Source organism: Ursus maritimus, unplaced genomic scaffold, assembly GCF_017311325.1.
Source record: "Ursus maritimus isolate PB19 unplaced genomic scaffold, ASM1731132v1 scaffold_14, whole genome shotgun sequence".
Taxonomy (NCBI): Eukaryota; Metazoa; Chordata; class Mammalia; order Carnivora; family Ursidae; genus Ursus; species Ursus maritimus.
In genome coordinates, this window is record NW_024423786.1 from 65,240,889 (window position 1) to 65,259,108 (window position 18,220).

The following is an 18,220-nucleotide window of genomic DNA, read 5'->3' on the forward strand; positions in this document are numbered from 1 at the left end:
TATCAGATAAGCATCGCACCAGATGACCTGGGGGTCATTTCCAAAGCTAATGATGAGATTTTATGACAGGATGCTTTTTGTTGTTGTTGTTGTTAATAACGAGGTATTTGTTTGGGGAGAAGAATAAACAAGCTGCCATCCCAGAGGGTTGAGATTTACTACAAGCTCCATGAATTCCACACAGGAATTGAATATAATAACGGTAAAATCCAGTCACGCCATCCTGAGCCTAAATAGTTCAGATTTTTTCGCAAAAAAAAAAAAAAAAAAAAGGTTTAAAATACATTTTATGTTTTGTTGGAGTGGCGTTTTAAACAACCGCAAATATGTGAAACATCTCTGATCTCTGTCATTTTTATATGACCATATGCTGTGAAATAGTCCAAATTACTTTCTTCTGATTCTAGAAGACACTAATTTCCTTTACTGTGTTACTGTCTCTGTGCCTGCAGAAGAGAACCCAGACACTCAAACCTTTTCGCTTCCTAAATTGCACCTGAGCACAAGATATCGAGTTTTCCTCTGATTTTAAAATTACCTTGACTTAAGCAAACACACAAAAAAGGCCTTTCCTGGGAAACCGTTTGTCCAGCGAGACACTTCCTTTTTTTCTGATGGATGTTACAAAAAGGGAAGAGACTCATTTGGCAAAGTATTGTACATCATTACTCAAATCTGAGTTCAATAGTTCAGATTTTTTAGAGGCCTTGGGGAGGAAGAAAAAGAACTTTCTGTTTTCAGGGGAAATGATTTTGCCCAAGTCTTCTAGCACAGGGCCAGCACATTCTGCAACATTCTGACAAGAGGCATACATAAGTCAGATGTCCAGATCGATATACCGAAATTGTTTCCATAGCTAATTACTTCTCAATTTTTAAGAACGTCCTGTTTTGAAGGGCAGTGATTTCACCCAACCTTTCCGACCGTGCTGGCACATTATGGGAACGGTTTTACACAATTCACACATTCAAGCCAATACAAGAACAGAGTCGTTTAAATGAACTGTTATTTGGGTTTTTTTTTTTTAAATAAATAAAGGGTAAGCATGCTTGTAAACATCGAGCCAAACTATAATCTATCCATCTGATGCAGTCTGCTACACAATCAAGGGGTTGCAGGTGGAATGAGACATTTAATGTCTAGTGCATTTCTAAGCATTTTGTAACCATCATCTTTTACATTTGCAGAGCGTTGTTCCTACATTGTATCATTTGCTTAGTAATTTTCAGGTTTCCCCTCCCTGAGAAATTAATCATCTGTTATAAGAAACCGTATGTGAAATACCATCTATCTTTCCGAATGCCTTACTTTTAAACCAGAACCGCCATATAGAGTAACCCCGGGCACGGGCCTCGATAATGTGTGCGTAGATGACACAGCTCATGAGATTTTGTCGTTTGTTAATTTCATAGAGGCAGATGATTGAAATTCCTGCGAAGACAGTGTCGCCATTCAGTATCCAGAAACAGGGGCAATGTTTCTCTTCGAAAAAGATCGAGTGGACAACGTTACGGTGGAAACTGAAAGGACAGTAAATTGAGGGTCTCAAGAAATTTACTGGAAACCCCTGGTTTAGAGAAGCATGTGACGGGCGAGACTGTATCAGGAGCAGAACTCGAAACATCTGATACTTGGGTGTGCGCAGGGGAGAAATGAGATGACGTCATCGAGGGAAGAATATAAAAAGGAATTTCAGTGTTGATGAGAGAGCAAGAACACATAAAGCAGTTAAATTTCTTTGTTCTCTCTCTCATGGAACTTTCAAGCGAGGGTGCAAAAGACAAAAGCTCGTAAAGCAAGTGCATTTTCCTTTCCACACTTGCAGTGGGGTTTGGAATAGGCTGGTGCAGGGCAGCCTTGAAAAGATGCAAAGATTTTTCAAGAAAACAGGCGTATCAGACACTGCTCGTGATCAATAATTAATGCCGAAAACCTTAAGCATCATTAAAAAAAAAAAAAGTCCTAGCTAAGACCTTCTGATAAAGAAACTCGTGATCAAGCCACCATGCCTAAGTAACCACACTGATTCAGAAGGCAGGATATACAAATGCAATAACCAGATGAAAGCCCACTAAGCACGTTTTAAACCCTCCTTCCACAAGGTCAGTTCTATCGACTGCCGTCATGGTCAGAAAGCATGGTACGAAGACCCCATTGGTTGACTCCAGTCCAGACAAGAAGGAGGAGAAGGACACGCGGGCCAAGTTCATCACCTTCCTGGCATCTTCTGACTTATTTCCATGTACTCATCAAGGCTGGCGTCTGTCACACGACGGCCACCCACCTGGTCTCAGGGTCACCAGTAACTTCCTACCTGATGAGACAGACACTCCGTGTCTCAAACCTCTATTCCCCCCTTTCACAGCATTTGATACCCCTGACCTTAAAACTCTCCCCCTCTACAACCAACATTCTATTACAAAAATTTTCAACACAGCGAAACTGGAAGAAAAATTTTCAACACGGCGAAAACTGGAAGAAATGGTGCAGCAAACACCCTTTGCCCGCCAACGAAATTCTAAATATGTATTTTCGTTAAAAATCTATATTTGTAATATCACATTATCTATACATGCCTCATCTTATCTTTTTTAATGTGCTTCAAAGTAAATTAATAGACATCAGCCCAGTTCCCTCTCTACACTTTCCGCATGCATGGCATAAATGATGGAAACTATATGGAGTAAAAATATAAAATGTTTTCCTGGTCCTGCTCTCTTTCCCCCACTCCTTGCTTTCTGCTACACTTTCACCTCTTGGCTTTGCGACGGCTGGCAAAACCTCAACAATCATGGCTTACGTGGTTCCCAAGCCTGACCTCCCTCGCAGCTCCAGCTTATCCTGAAGCCCTTTCCACTTCACGCCTAAGACACAGCTGTTTGGTCTCTAAGACACACCTGTTACTTCTCTCTGTGTTCCTTGACACCCTCGCAGTTACTAATAAATACACCTGAGTTAGAACTCTTCAAATAGTCTCCCATTTCTCCTCCTTCCCTCATGCCTAGCATTCCACATGAAGTTTTATAACCCCTACTACCAAAACTTCTGGCAAATCGTTCTCCCATTTCCCACACCCACCGCCCAGCTCCAGTTCAAGCCTCCAACGTCTGTCCTCAAGATTCTGAGACAGCCACCTGGCTCCGTCTGCATCTTCTACCCTTCTTACGCCAGCTGGGATTAGGTGTCTACAGCAGAACCAGATCTCCGGGATCAGTCCTCTGCTGGAAGCCCTCACTACCCACTCGCCATCCCTGCCTCTAGAAGTGTAGCGTCCAATACAGGGGCCCCCGGCCTCACGGGGCTATGGGACCCATGACATTGGCTAATCAGAATGAAGACGTTCTGCAAGCATTTGGAAGACTCCGCAAGAAAGATGTAAAATGTCTCATCCAGAATGCTTTGTTTTTGATTACCTGTTGAAATTAACATATGTCAGACGTCTTGGCTTTCAATCAAACTCTTCCCAAAATTAATTTCACCTCTTCAGTCTTACTTGTAAGGTGCCCCTAGAAAATTTAATATGGCTGATGTGGTTCCCATTCTATATATTTTAAGTAGACCACACCCAGCATGGAGCCCAATGTGGGGCTCAAACTCCGGACCCTGAGATCAAGACCTGAGCGGAAGTCAAGAGTCAGGGGCTTAACAGACTGAGCCACCCGAGCGCCCCTCCCATTCTATTTCTATTAGACTGTACTGATCTAGAAGAAAGTGCATCTCCTCAAACACGACAACTACTAATCCTCAAACGATGTCTCACCCCCTCATTTGCAAAGACAATGTTGCATTCCACCACATGGCGGGATGCTTTCTCATAACAGTGATCAGGTGAGGAAGTATGACCTCCTCGTGTCCCCTGGGATCCCTCCAAATGCTCTGCAGGATGCCCCGGGCATCCAGAAGACAAAAGGGAAAACAGAAGCGCAGGGGTAGATGTATAAACCAACACGCCCTCGAGTACAAAGTCAAGGAAACATCAGAACGGAGTCTTAAGCTTTTTAGGAAAACGACCAAAGGCTGCTTTGATTTGCGTTTATGTGATTTCTCTTCCGAAACACATCGTGCGTAGCTGAGCGTATAATCACCTTTACGTGAAATGCCACCCTCCTGCATAAATCTGCATATTTCACAAACTTCCCACAGGTCACTGCGCTATGCACTTTTGGGGTGAACTATCCTATTCTCACACAACCACAAGGAGCTCTGCTATTTCCGAGCTGGATCCCAAGCTCAAGGTTACTTCCACGTCATGCATCACGCCGGCCAGGAATGCTGGTGGAGGGTACTCACCTGCGAGTAACAAGATTAAGTAAAGAAAGGGAAATCAACACATTTGAAGCCTTTGGCGGATCCTAGAAGGCTGCACACTACTGGCCGTGAGCCAAAGGTCTGTTTTGGTAAATAAAGTTTTATTGGAACACAGCCATGCCTGCTCATTTACATACTGACTAAGGCTGCTTTTCTGCGACAAAAGCATAGCTGAGTAGTTGAGACCACAGGGTCCGGGAAGCCTAAAATATTTACGATCTGGCCCTTTCCAGAAAAAAACTGCTGACCTCTGGCCCAAACCTGATCAGTTTTTCATTAAACTAATAGTCAATCTCTTACGTGGCAGAATGAGCTCCACGTCCCGGAGATAGAAGGTTGAAAAAGACGAAGGTGATGATTCCACAGCATGGACCGAGACTCCCATGCAGTTTCTAGAAGCACCCTGGAGCACATTCATTTTGGACGACTCAAACAGGACTTCTGCTCCGACAGCCAGCATTTTCAAACTTGTTTTTCCCATCGAGAGCCACTGTAACAAGAACATGTTACCGCTACCCTTCTCTGCACGCGCTTATCTATGCATACGTAAATATCCGAACCAACTTTGTCAAGATAATCCCTGTCTTGCTTACTACATGGGATCAACTCTCTTATTTTATCCTATCCGAGAGCCTTTCGTTTAAAAAAAAATAACAACGGATTTTATTATAAATCCATGTCTTGTGATTCACAGTCTAGAAGACTCTTGGTTTAACACCAGCTTTTGATGGTCTACTTCTGGTCCTCACCAGAGACCCCAGGTTAAAAACTAGCAGCCATTGACCTTCAGATGAGACCGATCCACTCCACCCATGTAGAATTGTGTTTTTAGCACTGCTTTTGGTTATTTAGAACTGCTATGTTATTTCTCAGTGATGTTTTTTAAAAAGTCAGTGTTCCTAGGTTATTCTGAAAAATCAGAGGGCATGGCAATAATGAGTCTACTTTCTTACTTTGGTAACAATCAGCTGGAGCTGAGAAGTGATTTCTCCCATGCTTGTTGCCAACTCACCGCCCTTTGCCACAGGGCAAATGCACCTGAAAATCCCAAGAATTTTCATCACAGGCATTAGCTCCCCATGACCTCCCCCCCAAGATAAATATAAAACAGATCCAATTTGTTTTGTTTCCATCATTAAACCTGAGCAGAGCATTCTAGCAACCCTCTGGCTTTGGGGAGAGCTTTTCTAACAAATACTTTTGTAATCCCAAATCCTCCCACACCAAGAAGAAAGAGCGAGACCTCATTAGAAAGAAAAACAAGTCGCTTTTATTTCTTACAAAGAGAAAGAAAGAAAGAAAGAAAGAAAGAAAGAAAGAAAGAAAGAAAAAGAAAGAAGGAAAGAGAAGAAAAACCCACAGCATTTGATGAAAGAATGACAAGAATAATTAGAGTCCACCAAGAAATTTTTAAAAATTAAAAAAAAAAAAAGATGCCAGACTTTGTTTACTCAAGAGCTTTGTTTGGGAAATGAAATAATTTCATCTCTGCAGCATTTTCCTATAGCCAGAACTTTTTAAACTATCAAGTTCGAACAGACGGGGCTCGGGTTTGGGAAGGTGATGAGACACGCAATTAGCTTTAGTTGCAGTTTAATCTGGTTTTGTTTTGTTTTTTAAACTACGCGAACTTTGTAAGAATCGCCGAAGATTTATGACCGTACCAAACACATCCATCGTTTTTGACTTTGTCCTTCAAACCAGCCTGGCAACTTTGGTATTTCCTATCGAAAGGAGAGATCTAACCCAAGCAAAAACCCTGGAAAAGGGAAAAGGAATTTTATTCCCATAATGTGATTGATTACTTCCTACTCTGAACACTCGAGAGAGAAAAAGCAAACTTTAAAAAAAAAAAAAGAAAGAACGAAAGAAAAAGCAAACTCCTTCCTGTCTGTACTGGGATTTCCCCCACGAATCTTAAACAAGCAGGCAACGACCATAAAATACAGATTATTCACGAGGACCCACAGGCCAATCATGCTAGCTGGGTCCCCAAATCCATAGCATCAAAATACTGGGGAAGTCATCTGAGATGAAAACCGGCCATGAATTGACCACTGACTCAATTTAATTCAATGCTTTAATTCACCGATTCTGGGAGTAGAAACACATAATGCTATAACTTGGTCCATTCTCCGGAATGTTTCTGTCGTGGTTGCCAAGCCTCCAAAGCTGAATTTTTATCTTCTGGAGCATGGAACTGTTTCTTAACTGTATTCTCCAGAATGGTGCCCTGGAATTAGAAGGCCTGGGTTCTTGTCTTTTAGCTGAACGTTGAGTGAGGCATGGAGGTTCCTTTGTAAGCAAGACGATCTTTATCTCCCAGATGCTTTCTAACTGCAGCAACCTTTAGAGTCTATGATTCTATCCGGCTGGAAGCAAAGGAAATTCACATCACCAGCCGGGTCTTACGTCGCCATGACCTGACCACCAGACTAAAGGGCTTGGCCCTCATGATGACCGGCTGTCAGCAAAGCAATTAGATGACGGTGACTCATAAAATAATAATGAAGACAGACAGAACAGTGCTTTGGGGTGACAATTAGGCTGTACCCTGTTGGCAGTATTAGCATACTTAAAGTAATAAAAAAAAAAAAAGCGATGTCCATCAAAAGGTGCACACACCGAGGCCTGGGTGGTTTCAATCGGTTAATCTACCTTCGGCTCAGGACCTGATCTCAGGGTCCTGGGATCGAGCCCCTCATCGGGCTCCCTCATCCTCTGCTGCTCCCCCCTGCTCGCTCTCTCGCTCTCTTTCAAATAAATAAAATCTTAAAAAAAAAAAGGGACACACATAGAAAAGAGTGAGAAATCAGGACGCTGGCAGGGACTCAGCCATGCTCAGGAGAAACAGGAGGTCGGGGGATTCTTATAGGCAAATGGGAGCCCAGGACAGCGTGATGACAGGAGCAACGAGTCAGAACCAGCCGCTCGCCTGGCATGAGCAGCGAGCAGCCTTCCGATTGCACGTCCGACACTATTTTGACTTTCCCATAGGGCAGTTTAGGAGAAAACTTGCTCATGTGGACCACTACATAGCTAAGAGTTTGGGTGTTTTTGTTTTTTTTTTTTCATAGTTATTGTGGTTTAACGGATGGGGGAAAACCAAATGAAGGGCCAGGATTTCTGCTACGCCCAGTAAGATGGATTCTGTAATCAGATTACTCTTTTAAAAAGAGAGGGAGAGAAGTTGAGCACAAACACAAGTGGTTTAGTTTTTCCATAAGGATCCATGACTCACAACGATCTAGAACCACTTCGAAAAATTTATTTTTTCAACTGTACGTTGATGCATTGCCCAGTTTTCTAACGAAAGGTCCAAGACCAGGATCAAACGTGCCCCTTCCCACGGGGCAGCCTGTCAACACCCACGATCTCCGAGCCACTGACAGAACCACACAGGGGTAATTCGGAGAACACAACAGAATACCCTGGTGGGGGGGTGCTGGCAAGCCAGAGGTGGCCGGCCCGGGACCCAGGACCAGCTCTACCATGCACTTGGCTGTACGACCTTGGACAAGGTACTTCACCTTTCTGGGCCTCTGTTTCCTGATCTCTAGCAGCAAAAAGTGATAGGTGACAGCAGGGGCTGCAAGCATCAAATGCATAGATTTGGAAGCCTCCGCATGAAAGATCTAAAAGGTCTCATGCAGAATGCTTTGTTTTTGATTTTGATTAACTCTTGAAATTATCCTATTTCAGACGTCTTGACTTTCAATCCAATCGTATTACTAAAATACCCAGAGTACACGCGGTAACACCCAGCACAAGGTAAGGCCTCACCAAACGTCACTGAATTGTTACCTTCCAGCTAAAATAAGAGATCATCCAGGCAGAAGATCAATGAGGAAACACTGACCTTGAACGATCCTTTAGACCAGATGGACCCCACAGACATACACAGACCATTCCATTCAGAGCAGCAGAAATACACATTCGTCTCCGGCACACGCAGAACGTTCTCCAGGACAGATCACGTGCTGGTCCGCAACACCAGTATTAACAAATTTAAGAAGCCTGAAACCATATCAAGTCTCTTTTCCAACCGGATGGTATGAACTAGCAATCAATGACAAGGGGAAAACTGGAAGCATCACGAATATGGAGAGATTTTTAACAACCTGCTCATAAAGCAGTTTTCAGAGGGAAGTTGATAGTGACGAGTGCCTATGTTAGGAGAAAAGAAAGATCTCAAGTGGGCAACCTAACCTTCCATCTCAAGGAACTAGGAAAAGAATCACCTCAGCCCCAAGCTAGCAGAAGAAAGGAAAGGACAAAGACCCGAGCAGAAATAAATGCAATTGAGACTAAGATGATATATTTCAGCAAATGTCCATTTCAGGGTTCAAATATTTTGCAATTAAAAAAAAAAAAAAGGTTCAAAATGCATGGAGAAGATCGTAGAGCAACTTACGATGGAAAGATGCCAAAGGGCAGGTAGGAAATGGTATTCAATCACAGGAATTATCTTACCTACACTAGCCTTAATAGCCCGTTCTATGCACAAAACAGGTATATAAAACTAATTCACTCAACGGGGTGCCAAGGTGGCTCAGTTGGTTAAGGGTTGACTCTTGATTTCGGTTAAGGTCATGGTCCCAGGGTCGTGACAGTGAGCCCCTGGGGTCTGCTTAAGATTCTCTGTCTTCCTCTCCCTCTGCCCCTCCCCACCTCTGTCTCTCTCTCTCTCTAAAAAAACAAAAACACAAAAAAAATGGATCCAATCAAGATAAGGGAATAATGATGAAAAGGCATGCCGTGGGCGAAGTTTTATTTTGCTTACGCGAAAATGTAATGTGGAGAACGCTATTTTTACCCTTGTTAAAAATATCAAAGGAAAGGTTTCAAGGGAGATTTTCCTTACTCTGGTAAACCAGAATCGCAGATGCACAACTGTGTGTTTAAAAACAGAAGCAGAAAATGCCAGCGTGCCCCCCAGAGGGGACATTTTGAGTCCGATGACACGGGACACCGGGCTCCATAGTCCCGGCAGGAAGAACCAGCGTGGGTGCCCAGGGCCTGGATCTCCAGTGTTCTAGAAGTTGAATTCTCTCTGATCCTTCCTCGTCCTTGAAGCCTGCGATCGCTCTGCACCTGTTTTGCTCGCATGGCTGGTCTCATAAGCCACAGGGTCTAAACCAAAGGCCAAAGCACCAGGTTAAGTGAGTGGACAGAAGATCTGGGCTGCGCTGGACCTCAGCCACAAAGAGCAGTCATTCCACCTCGTAAGCAGCTTCCCCACCCGACAACTGCTCCTCCCATGTTGTAGCCGAAAAGCCAGACGCCCACGACTGCTTTTCCTTTGACCTCTAACGGCAGTTCTCTATGCTCTCAAAACCCTGTCCTTGACATCGAAGTCTTGGCTCTCCAGCACGAGGAGGATTCGTGTGGACAGGGGTGGGGGACTTCTTATACCTTCTCCACGGTACATGGGCCAGCCATAAAAAAAAGAGAAGGAGAGAAGAAAAACAAAACGGTCTCCGTGTTTGTTTCAGGGACAAGAGAGTAGGAGGGGAGCCGTGAGCCAATTTTACTGGGGGATCAGCCGAGGGAAAGATCAGCATGTCTGGGAGCAACAGGTGCTGGCAGGGGCAGGGGAAGCTGGCAGGCCCGCGCCGGGGGGCCTTCGGAAGGAAAGAAGGAGGAGGGCGGAGACGGGAGCCGGCAGGCAGAGAGGAGTCCTTCCGTAGGAGCCCGCATCCCGTGAAGCTGGGAGGCATCTCCTCCCTTCTTTGTGGGTGTGGCTGTCTTTCCTTTGGTTTTAGAACGATTTCAGATATTAAAACTGTTCCAAAAAAAACAACCCACAAAACAGCAAAAGGGCGCCTGGGTGGCTCAGTTGGTGAAGCATCTGCCTTTGGCTCAGGTCATGATCCTGGGGTCCTGGGATCGAGTCCCGCATGGGGCTCCTTGCTCAGTGGGGGAGTCTGCTTCTTCCTCTGCCTCTGCCTGCCCCTTCCCCTGCTCATGCCTGCTTGCTCTCTCTCTCAAAAACAGGAAAAAAAAGTGCAGAAAATTCTCCGATACCCCTCCACCCAGATTCCCCTACGGTTAGCATCTCACATTACCCTAGCACAGCGATCAAACCCTAGAAAACTGATCCTGGTGTCATTCCATCAACGGACTACAAGTGTATTTCCCATTCTTCCATCACGATCTAATCAAGGGTGCCCCACCCCGTTTACTCGCTAGTGGTTAGTCTCTTGTCTAGGATGTGTGACCCTTTATCAGCCTTACTTTGGTTTTCAGGATCTTGACATGCTTTAAGGATACCAGTTAGGGGATTTATTTTGTAGCGGCCCTGCTTGGGTCAGTCGGATGTTTTCTCCTGATTAGACTGGGATGAGGGACTTGGAGGAAGGACACCCTACAGGTGACAGGCCCTCCTCGCTGCGATACACCAGGAGGTGCCTGACACACAAGGCAGTGTTAACCTTATCACCTGGCTACAATGGAGTCTGCCAATGTCGCCTCTGTAATGGTCCTGTTTTCCCCTCCCCCCTTGCGTAACTTTCACCTGACCACCACCCCTCCCCCGCCCCCCACCGGCAACCCCCTGGAAGGGCTCCCTGGCTGGGACTTTGAAAGCACCCTCCTGTGACACTGTCCCTCGTGGGTGGGATCTTCACACTGCGTCTCCGAGCATTTGGGGTTAAAACAGGCTTCTGTGTGCTGCCTGTTGGGAACCATGGGACCCTCCTCCAGAGCCCCTCCGACACGGGGGAAGGACTAAGGCTGCGTTACTGCTGTCGAAATAAAATCATCTGGACGTATTTTCATTTGAAGCCGGCTTTCAGAAACAGAGGCAAAACACACTAACGAAACTAATCTGGGGCATCTGGCATTCCTTTTCACTCATGCACATTTCCAATATAAATCTCCTAATCACGTTTCTCAGGTTTATGGTGAAGGCGAGTCTCTTTTATTTCTCTCCAAAGAATAAACTCCCTGCCTACAAGGAGTGAGCTCAAGCACAGCTCAGCCACGCTGAACAGACGATCCGGGCTGTCGGTGCTACCTAAGGCGACCTGCCCCGATTTCCCTAATTAAGCTTGCACTTCTCTATGATAACTGAGGTTTTGCAAGTTCAGCGGCTTGCTGACTCTCCCTCCCACTAGGTGGCGCTACAAGTCACCGTCAAAGTGGGCTGCTCTCCACAGTCTTTGGGTGAAGATCCTGTTTTTCAACTGTGCCAGAATATGCCACCCCTCGTGGCTAGTACTAAATTTCATTCGTAATGAACACTCACCCTTTTCTTCTCTTTTCTTTTTTACATTCACTGCCATCTGACAGCTTCCGAAACAGGTCAAATCTGAACTTCTGGGATACCGTCCTCAAGGGATCACAGGACAGCGTGGTAGTCATGACCGTGTGAGTAATGCAAAAAAATCAAGAGTGGCATCACGGGACACCCAGCCACTGGGAAGATGCTTCAGGTCACTTCCTCCATTCTCACTTCTGGTTTCACGCAAGTTTATCTATTAACTGTATCACGATCCCCCACGGAGATTCTTAAACTGTATCAAATGAGCAAACGCTGTCCAACACTTTAAGACACTCTCATAAATGCAAGGACTAGGGAGTTACCACATTATGGTTACAATATTACTCCGATTCTGTATTAAAGGCCTATCTTCAATAAGAAATCTCAAGTTCGTAATTGTAACTCACCACCTCAACAGAAACCAATTTTCGAAAAGCAGAGAGTCTAATATCACTGGGAAACGTATCAAGAGAGAGGACTTTCTTTACCAGCCAAGTTACTATTACTTGGGGCAGGAAGATGTCCCCTCCCCCAAGGAAAAGTGCTACGTGTGTGAAGTCCCCAACGGGGCCGGCAATTTGACTGATGGTAATTGCAATCCGCAGTTGTTCACATGCATCCCTTAGAGATGGGAGGCCCTTCCGTTGTTTATAACAAGTAGGTTTGTTTGCTCTGTGACACTCTTCCCCTTGCCATGCGAGCATCTGGTCTATGTAAGGTTAGCCCCTGATGTCATTAATTGCACAGGCTTATTATTTTATTCCCATGACCCCCTCCGAAATACAGATTTGGCACGTATGCTCTCCTGGCCAATCGACAGACTTATGCATATGAGACAAGTATTTTGGCCAGAGGGTTCTTTTTTTAAGGGGAGGGCAGATCACGATATATGGAGGATTTTTCGCTCTGAGAGACAGCCATGCCTTTCACATACAACGTACCAGCGCACGACAAATCTCATTGTTATAAAGGAATATCGGAGCACACGGGGTCTTCCCGTTTCTGGCTGTAACAAACGTGGGTTTTGTTGTTGTTTTTCATGCCTGGACTCAATAGTCCCAAAGCCTGCTCCCTATTCCTGGGTGTCTGAACCCCTCTACTCAGGGGTTCCACAGGCACTTAACTTGCCTGTTACCAAGTGCATCCCTTTCCCCACCTACTGGGTGTCTGCTCTCGCATGCACGCTGGGGGACACACACATACTCACAGGAACCAGGCTGTTGGACTGGTTTTGCTGGGACTGGTATTGCTGAGTCGTCTAACAGGAGGCTAAGCCCAGTGCAGAGACATTTCAGCTAACAAACAGCGCTGTGGCTTCTCAAAGGGGCTGTTTGCAGCCTCTCAGTGAATACAGAGTGTGTAGTCCCCGAGCGCTCCTGGGAACTCTACGCATGAGAGAAATCGCACCCTCTCCCCCTGGAGACAAGCACCCTAGACTCGCGGTCCAAAGCAACGTCTCTTCCCGATTTCCTCCTAGCCCACATCCCTTCCCACTCTTCTTAACTCTGCTCTGAGGACAGGGGAGCTCTCTCTGGACTTCAGTCCATATGACCTTGCATGGGTGGCCAGACTCTGCAGCAACCTTGGCTCAAATTTCATTTCCACCCCTTCGTGCAGAAGGGGCTTGTGGTTCAAGAGGGTGGGAAACTGCACATGGTGGAACTACGCAGCTGCTTCCAGCTGCTAAGGAAGGCCGGTTTCTCCTGATAGGAACCGAAAGTTCTTCTGTTCCGTCTGCCTCTTCAGTCGACTTGGAAAACAAGGCAATGATCGGTGGAGGCCAGAAATTTTTAAATTTTGATGCAGCCAGAGTTGGGGGGGGGTGAGGGGAAGGGCAGAGAACCAACTCCTAAACTCCAAGCTGAGTGATCTCTGATCTTCCTGGATGCCATAGAGTAAAATATTTTAGGGATACTCTTCCCCACTCAAATTATCCAGTATTGCTAAAGAAAACACATCGTAACGTAGGAAAGAAAGGTGCTGGCACTTTTAGAAACATGGAGCACTTACTATCTTGCCCCAAAATTTGAGACGAGATGGAAATGTCACGGAAAATAGAGTGTTATATATATATATATATACACCCGTGTGTGTGCACACAGATCTTTAATACTTTATAAATAGGTATCTTCTGTCTTACCAAAAAAAAGAAAAACAACACAACACACCTTTTTGTTGGCACAGAAGTACATAAGGAGAGAGGGGGCCCTTCTTATTCAATTCTAAGTTCACCTGCTTTTGAACTACAATAGAGGCATTTGACTTCCAGAAGATTCCGGAGTTTTTTTAAGGCCAATGCAACAATTCCCCACTTTCCTTTATGCACCCGCCACCCATATAATGGAAATGCAGACTGCCCATTGCAAAGCATTGCTTTCCCATGACACGCAAGCCACAGACATTTGTTGTCCTGATATCATGTCTGCTAAATTAAGTCATGTGGAATGTTTTTTAAAACCCCATCAGGGTGGTGTTTTCACATGCAGAAGACTCCACTCAAGCACTCTCTATTATCATTCACACATTTCCTGGCATATAAATATCGGCCTTTTTTCATCTGTTCTAGAGTAGTATTAGGGCATTTTCAACCAGTTAAGAGTAACTTCCTTTTTTAGAGATTTTGAACAAAACTAGCTTTCTTGGCTTTACAAGAAATCTGTTCAAAGGAAGAAACTGATTATACTCGTCTCCAGGACGCAATTTACAAAGTACTTTATGTTTTCTCTCAGTGAGGGAAATTTACTGAAAACACCCCGGCCACAGTCTCGGGGTCATTTTCCTTCTCAAACTCACTCTCCATGGCGTTTTCTTCCAACTTTCTAACAACGCGCTTCTCCCTTTGTCTGGACAGTAGGGGGCACTGCCTCAACGAACTATTATGGCCAACTGTGAGATTTCAAACGAGCGAAAAAACACGGCTGGACAGAGGACTATCCCATGTCAATGGGCATCTAAAAAAATATTTTACACATTTTTTTCTTCCATAATTCACTTCACGGTGCAAACACTGGAGTTTTCTTTCTGTTCATGTTGGGGGGGAGGGAGGCAGGGGGAGTCAGCAGTATGTGGTAGAAACCCCATACTACAAATTTGGGGCTGATTCAAGAAGGTCTCACCGAATTCCTAATTGTAAATACTGGTTAAACACGAGCAGTAACGTGCACTTAATACAGGTTAAGTAGTATTCCGTGCAAGAGACTTTTTTCATAGTTTTCAGTCTTTCTCACAAACATCAAACTCCCAAGTCCAGAGCCAAGACGAAAGAGAACTGTGGCAAAATTTCATCAAATAATCGCATAATCCAGGCTGCCTAGTGGAGGGTTTTTTTTTTAATAAGAGTTTTATATGTAATTGAGTTAAACTTAAATTTATGCAATTTGCAATAAAAACCATTGCAAATGCTAAAACAAAGACATTGCTCCGACACTTAGAAAATTAAATTCACCAAACCATGAAGTCTACCGTGTATTTTTTGTGACCATCATAAATTGCATTATAACACTCCTCCGCCGAAATTACCAATCCAAGGAGAGATTTACTTTACAGCGTGCATCTAGTTTCCAAAAGAGAGAGTGACCTAAAAGTTTATGACTCTTTCCTTTCTTTTTCTTTCTTTTTTGGTTAATACTTGTGTTTCTAGTTACCTTGAAACCTCCCTTCTCTTACGTGAGCTTAGAAAGGCTCACGGAAAATAAGATCCAGGTCTGTGGATATCCTGTGCCCCCAAATACTCATTTCTGGAATAAGAAGAAACAATCCTACTTTGTGGAACGAAGGTCTATATGGCAAAATGAAGGGAAAGGGTTTTAGTATTAAATATTTCACTGTATTTAATGGCACCTCAGAGCCGAACGTTGTCTTAGACCTTTCGTGAAGTTGGCCTGAAATGTGTTCCCTTACAGTACCATATGAGGCCCAATTCAATGCACACTGCTATAGATAAGAGTTTTAGGGGTCTTTAATCACTTCTTTCTTGTGTCCTTGATGGAAAAAACAGAGCTGCCTTTGTGCTAAAAAGAAGGACCTGTTGTTTTCAGATTCAACAGGTCATTTTTATAAGAACTTCCCAGAGAATACAACATAAATGACAGAAACACAAGGGGATTTTTTAAGTGGCTAATGATTTTAAATGATATATATTCTATATTAAGGGAAGGTTGTTTGTTTTTCTTTCCAACAAATGGAAACTTACTGTTTTAAAAGTGTTTAATGTTTGAACTTGACTTTTAGGACTAAATGTTTTCTCCTAAGTTGGCTTACTGTAAATTCGGCTCCCGAAATCAGTCTGAGGGTGTGCCTGACCAGCCTCAAGTAAATAAACTTGTCCGATCATGTTCATTTCTGCTTGGGAGCTGAATTCTTTATTTAGTGGACTTTTGAAACAGATCTAAATTGTGCTGTCACGTCTGTAATGTTCTTTCAGTTAAAATAACAAAGAGAATGCATACTTAATGAACAAGATAAAACTTTATAAAATGAAAATTCTGGCCACATGATTTTGGGGTGTTCTCAGAGGAAAGAAAACAGGCCAATATTTTATGGCAAATAAAATCCAGGTGACACTAGGATTTACTGGAGTTTGGCTGATTCCATTATTGAAGGTGGTCTAAATTTGAGAAGACTGGCAAATTTAAGATTAAGATCTGAATCAGACCTGTTTCCTAAACTTTTATTAGGAGGCTTTTTCACAATGTAACCAGTGTCCCTATTTTTCCCCCTTTCTTCTTTTAAAGAAAAAAAGAAATTGGCTACCTCATGTGTATAGAGAATTGTTTGAAGATCTTTAGGAAAGTTTCAGCCAGGCCAAAAACACTAGGTACTATTCCCTTTCAATTTAGAAAACACTTTCCAAAACTCATTCCTCAGCACAAACAGAAGTTATTATCCAGGAAGCCCTAAGCACACTGACTGGCCAGCTGCTAGCACTTGCGGGAACATATATTTCCCAACTACCTGGACTCTGGTTCTTGACACTTTTACTAAGTCTCTTTATTACTTACCACCTAGGGCAATGACCTGGCAAAGGGTCAATGTAAATGAATAGCTGATGGCAAAGACTGCGGGAGCCCCAGTGCATGGTTCAACAGATAAAGAAGAAATAAAAGCACGCGTTCTGGGGGACAGAACGCACGGACTAGGCTGCAAGGCTAATTCGAGGAACAGGTTTCTCACTTAGGAGGTATCTCCCCCACCACCACCCCTTTGGCTAATAACAGGGCTACTTTCACGGAGCAGGAGGGAAAGAGGGGATTGGCTGTGTGAAGCAGAGGAAATCCCAAGGACTAAAGAAAAAGTGCTTAAGGCCAAAATTTCCCTCCCACCGCCTCCCTCGACACCCACTTCCCTGAAAGCAGAAGGAGCGGTGGGGAACGAGACCCCTCAACTCGAGAGCAACCGTTGCAGGAACCCGGGAGGGAGGCGAGCAGGCGGGGGTGAGTCCTCCCACCCCACGCGCCCTGCCCCCCACCCCATGCCCACCCCGGCTGTGCCCCGAGCCAGCTCACCGGTACCAGGCGAGAGCCCCACGGAAGCCGCGGTCGAAGAAGTGGGGCTCTCGGGAGCGCCACGGCGCGCACGGCGCGCAATGCCGCGCAGGAACTCGAGCAGCGCCTCGCTGCGCCGCCCCTTCACTGCCGATGATGACACTGCGGCAGCCGCTTGCTACCTCGGGTCACAGTTAGCAGGCCGGTGGCTCCGGCGGGGCCTCGGCCACGCTGCTCCCAGCCCCGGAGCCGCCGGGACCTCCGGCCAGGCCGGGGGGCTCCTCTTCCCAGGCCGCCTCCTGGCCGTCGTCGCGCGGCGCGGGAGGCCGGCGTCTCCTCCACTGCTGCAGCTGCAGGAGGCGCTTCCTGTGCGCCGCCGCGGGCCACACCGCCAGCTCCCGCGGGCCTCCGGCCAGGGCGCCGCGCCCCGGGGCCCCCGCGTCTTCGCCGCCGCCCGACGGCCGCACCACCGGGCCCGCCAGCGTCTGGCAGCGCTCGGCCAGGCAGTAGAAGACGTACAGGGACGTGAGCAGGGAGCAGAGCATCAGCAAGAACTTCCGGAAGATGCTGCGGGACAGCGGCTCGGCGGAGGTGGGGTGGGCGCCGGCCGGGCCCGGAGGGGCCATCCTAGCCGGAGGCGACGTCGGGCCGCGCGCGGGCCATGCTAGGCCGGGACTCCGCCGGGTGCCGCGACCTCCTGCGGGGGGCCCCGCATCGCCCGTGCGTCCCTGCGGCCGTGCGAGCTGCCCCGGGGACACGGAGCCCCGGGCGCCCGGCACGGGATCCCTGCCTCCGGTCGAGGGGGCGGGAGGGGGTCGTGGTGCCGTGCTTAAGAAACCATCGTCTTAGACTCGCCCCAGTCCTGAGCCTTCGGGTCGCGCTCGGCGCCCGGCTTCCCTGGGAGTCGCCGGAACGCGGAACGCGGGTCCCGGCGGCGGCGGCGGCGAAGGCGTGCGTCTCAGCCCCGGCCCCAAGCGGCCTCTCGGCGCGGAATCCGGCTCAGCGATCGTGCATCCCTCGCTCGGTCCCGGGGAGGGGACTCGAAGCTCCGGGGCCGCGGAGCTCCGTGCGCTGCGGACAGCGGAGAGCGACAGTGCCTTCCTTCGGTCCGTGGCCGCCGGGGCGCGCCCTCTGCGCCCCGCTGCGAAGTCCCACCGACTCTCTA

General features: G+C 46.4%; 1 protein-coding gene across 1 annotated transcript in view; it reads right to left on the minus strand.

Annotated features, from left to right (window-relative positions):
• The window catches only part of HS3ST3A1 (heparan sulfate-glucosamine 3-sulfotransferase 3A1), a 93,605-nt gene extending 75,924 nt beyond the window's left edge, over positions 1-17,681 (minus strand). Inside the window, 1 exon segment of the mRNA XM_040630055.1 lies at positions 17,077-17,681. Coding sequence (XP_040485989.1) covers positions 17,077-17,681 — 605 coding nt within the window.
• Between the last annotated feature and the right edge of the window lie 539 nt (positions 17,682-18,220).